General features: G+C 42.6%; 1 protein-coding gene across 4 annotated transcripts in view; it reads right to left on the bottom strand.

The window, feature by feature from the left end:
- ZNF2 (zinc finger protein 2) overlaps positions 1-7,027 on the bottom strand; it is a 16,819-nt gene that overhangs the window by 4,856 nt on the left and 4,936 nt on the right. For 2 of the 4 annotated variants that reach the window (XM_081796819.1, XM_081796818.1), the window contains exons 2-3: positions 2,136-2,206; positions 773-899 (exon numbers count right to left, since the gene is read on the bottom strand). In XM_081796819.1, coding sequence (XP_081652945.1) covers positions 773-899; positions 2,136-2,168 — 160 coding nt within the window. In that variant the 5' untranslated portion in view covers positions 2,169-2,206. Of the gene's footprint in view, positions 1-772; positions 900-2,135; positions 2,207-2,430; positions 2,523-7,027 lie in introns of those variants that run through there. The other 2 variants (XM_006747730.3, XM_081796821.1) reach the window with 2 other exon arrangements.

The raw sequence follows: 7,027 nt of genomic DNA, 5'->3' as shown, positions 1-7,027 counted from the left end.
GGATCATGACCTGAGCCGAAGGCAGTCGCTTAACCAACTGAGCCACCCAGGCGCCCTCTTTTCTTTTTTTTAAAGTAAGCTCTACACCCAGTGTGGGGCTTAAACTCACGACCCCGAGATCATGAGTTGCATGCTCTACAGACTGAGCCGGCCAGGCGCCTCCATCAGCAGTCATTCTTAATTTTCCTTTTGTCACACAAGTCTCTATAACAGCAAAGTGCCTTCTGCAGGCCTCTCTCTGACTGCACTTAAGATAAATATTCAAAATCAAACTCATTTCTAGTGACCTACTCTGAGGCACAGCCTTGTATTTCTACACCTACTGCCCTCTTTTTAAAGGGAAACACTTCTCCCTCCTCTCCTCTGCTTCTCTGAGGAGAAATTTTCTCTCAACAAGATGGTGCCCTTAGTCCTCTGGATGGAGCTGAGTAAGTTACCTGACTGATGAGCTGGGGGAGAAACTGGGCATATGTAACTCAGCTTCTTCTGTTTGCTCCTTTCCCCCTTTGGAGAGTGGGTCCTCTGTACTGTAGGGACAGGATGCTGAGCAAGGGAGGCTGGGGTTGTACAACCTGCCTATGGCTCAGGAAGCAAGTCTGTCCAATGCTGGGGTTCAGCATTAAGAAGCTTACCTAAGCCATATCCTTCTACTCTTCCATCTTGTCTCTTGGTGCTTCAGAACTCAGGTGGGAGAAGAGGTATCATTTATTGGGCCCTCAACCCCCCATTAACACAGTACAGAGTCTAACTTCTTACAGGAAGTTCTCCTTACCCAATGAGACAATGCTCTTATAGTTTTCCAGCATCACCTCCTTGTAGAGGTCCCTCTGAATAGGGACTAGATGCCTCCACTCTTCATCTGTGAAAATCACGGCCACATCCTCGAATGTCACTGATTCCTGGAAACACAATCACATTGTCCCTTACTCATAACCCTTCTCTTTATATGGACCAGACAAAACAGTCATAAAGGTGATAGCCCTGGGGTTGTGGAAGGAGGGGAAGCGAAATGGTTCTGATAAAGCAGGGTTTTGAAGCACTTGGGGTAAGTGGCATAATTCCCTGAGGCATGAAGTTCTTGGTCATAATCCTTATATTCACAGCTGAGCCTGTGAATGTCAGGGGCTCTTTTTTCATACTTACAGATAATTTGCAAGAACAGAACAGAGAAAGCCTATGTACACCCTTCACCCAGCTTCCCCAAATGTTAACATTTTCCACACTTGCTTTATCTTTTTTGTCTCTCTCAGTATATACACATTATCCTATCTTTTTCCTGAACTTCTTGAGAGCGACTTGCAAACATGATGCCTCTTTACTCAGATTTTATGCATATTTCATAAAAACAAGGATATTCTCTTATATGATCACAGTATAGTAATGAAAGTCAAGAAAATATCATTGATATTATACTATAATCTACAACCTTATTTGAATTCCACCCATTATCTGGGTTTCTTTACAAATCCTTAAAATGATGGTGTTGATTAGGTTGTCCTTCAGATCCCCTCATTTCATGCTAATGCTTTGTGATTGTGTAAGACTGCATCTTTACCCCCAATCCTAAAACCCCAGATGAGTCTCCAGTGTGCTTGCTGAAGTTATAAGCCAGAGCATAGAATTCAAGACTCCAGGTCCGTAGGCAGGAATGGGGCAAGCCCCATGTCTCTACCCACACTCATCTCTCTTCGGGACTCTCACCACCTCACTGAGGGGCTCTTCAGCAAGTGTCATATTCCCCAGCCTAATCCAACACTTCCTGGAATACTTGGGGTCCACTCTCAGAGGGATGCACTTTTGTGGGATCTGCTCTCAGAGGGATGCACTGAAGGGAAGTCAGGACTAGAACTGTTCCCCAAACCATCCAAGCCAACCTATACCATCATTTTTTTAGGCAAAACTCTCAGAGCCAAGGCCACAGTGGCCATGTGCCTGGTGACAAGCTAATGCGCACATGCTCAAGGCAAGAAAAGGTCACTGATGGATACGACAAATCAAATGGGAAAGATGCATTTCCTCCAGAGCCCTTCATTCACCTGGCTAAGTTTGACTGAAGAAGCTTCTGGATAGAGAGAGAAAAGTGGTTGCAATCTGGAGACACACAGAGTATTTCAGACAAACAAAGTCCACCTCACCTGGCACCTGGCAGTCGGAGACACAGCAGCCATTCCTCCTGTGTGCTCTCCTGGTAGAAAAGGGCAGAGTCCTAATGAAGAAGAGGTGTGGGATGGGAAAGACAGTATGAGAAAGACCAGTCTTAGACGGTTTGTAGTTTTCTGACCCATAAAGCAAGAAATCTCCAAATACCAGTGAGTTATATACTCATTCTTTTTCTTAATACCCTACAAAAAGGGAAGGCAAGGCAAAGCAAGGCCAGGAGCAACACCACCCCAACCCAGAATTGGAATGAAAGGCCATGGATAGGGGCACCTGGGTGGCTCAGTCGTTAAGCGTCTGCCTTCAGCTCAGGTCATGATCCCAGGGTCCTGGGATTGAGCCCTGCATCGGGCTCCCTGCTCAGCGGGAAGCCAGCTTCTCCCACTCTCACTCCCCTTGCTTGTGTTCCTTCTCTCATTGTGTCTCTCTCTGTCAAATAAATAAATAAAATCTTAAAAAAAAAAAAAAGGCCATGGATATTGTTAGTCAGGACACAAGGGGGTGCTGGTTTGACCATGATCCCAGAGGAAGAGTTCTGTTCCTGGGAATCAAGAACATATGAAGCTTATACTATATTTATAAGTTCACATTCAATATTGCCCTGATGTTACCAGATAAAAAGTCTAAGAAATCTTATAAATGACTATATGGAAAGACATGTCAAGTAAATACCCATAGCCTCTTTTTTTTTTTTTAAAGATTTTTATTTATTTGTTTGCTAGACAGAGAGCACGAGAGAGTACAAGCAGAAGGAGTGGCAGGCAAAGGGAGAAGCAGGCTCCCTGTTGAGCAAGGAGCCCGATGTGGGACTCGATCCCAGGACCCTGGATCATGACCTGAGCTGAAGGCAGACACTTAACCGACTGAGCCACCCAGGCGTCCCACCCACAGCCTCTTTAAGGGAAAAATACCCCATTTGCAACCCTGTGCTAAAGGAGTAGCCATTGGGCAGCCATGTTTTGTTCCACGTGATGCTGTGTCTCACTCCTGGAGCCACACTGACGTATGCCTCAGGTAGTAGACTGAGATGTGATCTAGCTTGAAAAGGTGAATATAAACTAAGAAATGTCAGGACAACAGGTGGGCGATGAGCTGAAAAGAATATCATGAGGGATGGAAGTAGCTATGAGGATCAAGGGAGCCAAAGTTACCAGGAAGCAGAACCCATGAGTCTGTGGAAGGCATGACCCGATAAGACTAGACTTAGGCTGGGGGGAAGAAGAGCCTAGTCACATTAGTGGTGAAGCACTGGAGCAAAGACCTAAGAGTTTTTTTACTGGCTTTGAAGTCCCTCAATTCATGCAGTACCACCCCTGGGCTCCAATTTGCATTTAGACCAGCCTTATTTATTCTTGGATTGCTGTAACACTCTAACCTTCTTAGGCTTGGCGTGAATCCTATCACTAAACTCCCTTTACTTGAGTTAGCTGAGTAGGTCTCAGTTTCCAACAGTCAAGAGTCTATTTAAACACAGTTAAGTCAAGCACTTCCAGGAGTCATGAGTGGGACGGGAAGTGTGGTCCCAAGGAAGGATGAGGCAAAGAGGTGGCTCACTGATTACTCTCCTGCAGTCAAGAGGATATGGGTATTGATCCTTGCTATTCACTCATCCTTCTATCCAACCAACATCTATTCAGCACCAACTATTTATACCAAACACAAAAACTTTAGGACACTATCCTTGTTCCCCAAAAGCTTATAGCTTAGAACATAGGACAAACAAGTAACCCAAATGTGTCACTACAGGATGGATCCATACTATAAAGACATACCCACAACAAACTATGAAAGCCTATCAGAGGCTTGCCTCACCCACATAGAAGGCTGTAGATTCCTTGGCAGAAATGGGATATAAGGTAAGTTTTGATTTGGGAGAGGAGGTGGAACATTTTAGGCAGGAAAAACACCAAGTTTTTCAAAAACAAGGAGGCGGGTCTTTACATGGACAAGATTAACAACTGTAACTAGTTTAGAATGGCAGAGGTCTAGGCTGTGAGCAGTGCTGTGGCGAAGTAGACAGAGACCAGCTAGATCAAGGACAGCTTTGTATGGTCCCATACATGGAAGAGGGACCACAGGCAAGGAGATCACTGAAGAATTTAAACATGGAAGTATTATCATCAGATTTGTGTTTTAGAAAGATCATTGCAATTTGTAGAAAGGGCCTTGGAATACACATACTCTTTGGCTCAGCAAATCTTTCCTAGGAGTTTATCCTAAGGAAATAAGTGAAAATATCCTTAGTCATCATTAACACTAACCTTTACTGAGTACTACATGTGGTAACTTTTTAAGCACTTTACATGTATTATCTCGTTTAATCCTTACAGTACAGGAAAAATTTGAAATATCCTATGTTTCTAAAACAGGAGATATGATTAAATAATTTGCAATCTAGCCTATCCATACACTGTAATACCATTTAATATCATATTAATAACAACTAGCATTTATTGAGTATTTGCTACTTACTAGGCACTGTGCTAAGCACTCTTATTTTTTTTTTTAAGATTTTATTTATTTGAGAGAGAGAAAGCACACAAGCAGGGGGAGGAGCAGAGGGGAGAAGGACAAGTGGACTCCCTGATGAGCAGGGAGCCTGACATGGAGCTCGATCCCGTGACTCTGAGATCATGACCTGAGCTGAAATCAACAGTCAGACGCTTAACTGACTAAGCCAACCAGGTGTCCCAACTAAGCACTCTTTCTCAGGATAATTTAATTCCATATTCACAAATCAATAAGGTAGGTACTATTTAATTAATTAATTGATTTTTAAAGATTTTATTTTATTTATTTGAGGGAGAGAGTGAGAGAGAGAGAGCACAAGCTGGGGGAGAGGCAGAACAATAGAGAGAAGCAGACTCCCTGATGAGCAGGGAGCCCGATGCAGGGCTCCATCCCAGGATGGTACTATTTTACAGATTAGGAAAGTTAAGGTTAAAAGAAGCTGAGGTAGAATTTGAACCCAGGTCTGTCAATCAGTTTTTAACCTCTATGCTATAATGTGATTTTTACTTTCATGAAAAAATAGCCACACAGATAACAGACCAATAGACTAGAATAAAAAATCCCCCAACATATCCAAACATGTAGGGAAACTTGATATACAACTGAGCTGGCATTACGAATCACTGAGGAAAAGATCACTAGTGATAAACTGCAAACAACTTAAATATTCATCAGAAGGATAAATTGTTATTTTATGTGTGTGAACTTATGTGTATTGGAATATTATACATTAAGATGAATGAAGTAGTCTTGTGTTAATAATAAATCACAAAAATTACTGAGCAAAAAATAAGAAAGTTTTAGAATTACTGTGTAATATCTATATAAAACTTAAAAACAAGGCACCAGGATGGCTCAGTCAATTAAGCCTCTGACTCTTGATTTTGGCTCAGGTCATGATCTTAGAGCCATGATCTCAGGGTCATGAGGTTGAGCCCTGCATCAGGCTCCACACTCAGTGGGGAGTCTGCTTGAGATTCTCTCTCCCTCTCCCTCTGCTCCTCCCTATGAAGCTCACGCTCTTTCTCTCTCTCTCAAATAAATATATCTTTAAAAAAAACAACTTAAAAACAGGTAAATAATATCTACAAAAATCTATATGGGACAGTAAGTACCAAATTGTGAGTTATCTCTGGGAAGGGAGGGATATGGAATTGGGACAGATAACCAGAAGAGTTCAACTTTGTTTGTGATGCTTTGTTAAAAAAATTTTTTTTAAACAAATTCACAAATATTAAGTGAAGAATGCATACTTAAAATTACTTATTTGTGTATGCATATATGTATAGAAAAAAGACCAAAAGAATATATACTAAAATGTAAGTGGAATTTGAGTGGTGGCATTACAAGTGGTTTTATTCTATTTCTTATAATTCTTTATATCCTGATTTTTGTTTTTATGAGTATGTATTTACTTTGGTGTACAGGAAAAATAACAGGAAGGAATGGGGGTATACAGGAAAGTTACAGCAGATCCAAGACAGCTATTCTTAGAAAGTTCTACTTGCCAGATTGGTCCTTGGCTGGGGTCTGGGAACTTTGATTTTGGAAGGGTTCCCTAAGAAAGAAGGGTGGTCCATTATGCCTAAACTATTTGAGCAAACAATGTGGTTTATGCTGAACACTTGCTTTCCTGCTAGAGGGTCTAGAATTTTGGAATGTGTTAGGCAGAGGGTGCCTACCTAACCAGCCCTCAATAAAAAAAACTTGGGCTCTGAGTCTCTAATGAGCTTTTGTGAGCTGGAACATCACACACATGTTGTTGCATTTTCATTGCTGGAGAGGATGTGTATGGTGTGACCCCTCATGGTGGGGAGAGAGCACAAGAAAGCCTGCATATGGGTTTCTCCAGACTCTGTCTCTGCCCCATATGACCTAGCTGTACGTCCTTGCAAGATCACGGGCATAATCTTAGCCATGAGTGCAACTATAGGCTGAGCTCCACATCCTTCCAGCAAATCCCTGAATGTGGGGTGATCTTGTGGACCTCCGACACAGGCAGCCATGCCATTCTGGGTGGCTATAGCAGAATGGGACTAGAGGAGGGCAAGAATGGAGATGAGGAGACCAGTGAGGAATCTCATAATTAAATAAGGAAAAATGATGAAAACTGCAAAAGTAGTGGCAGCAGAAATGGACAGAAGGGGAACTACTGTCAAGACATGAAGAACAGGGACGTCTGGGTGGCTCAGTGGGTTAAGCATCTGCCTTGGGCTCAGATCATGATCCCAGGGTCCTGAGATTGAGTCCCACATCAGGCTCCTTGCTCATCGGGGAGCCTGCTTCTTCCTCTGCCTGCAGCTCCCCCTGCTTGTGCTCTCTCTCTGACAAATAAATAAAAAAATCTTAAAAAAAAAAA

Source organism: Leptonychotes weddellii, chromosome 10, assembly GCF_054177405.1.
Source record: "Leptonychotes weddellii isolate Sample4059 chromosome 10, ASM5417740v2, whole genome shotgun sequence".
NCBI classification, from domain to species: domain Eukaryota; kingdom Metazoa; phylum Chordata; class Mammalia; order Carnivora; family Phocidae; genus Leptonychotes; species Leptonychotes weddellii.
This window is presented reverse-complemented; position numbering and strand designations above follow the sequence as displayed.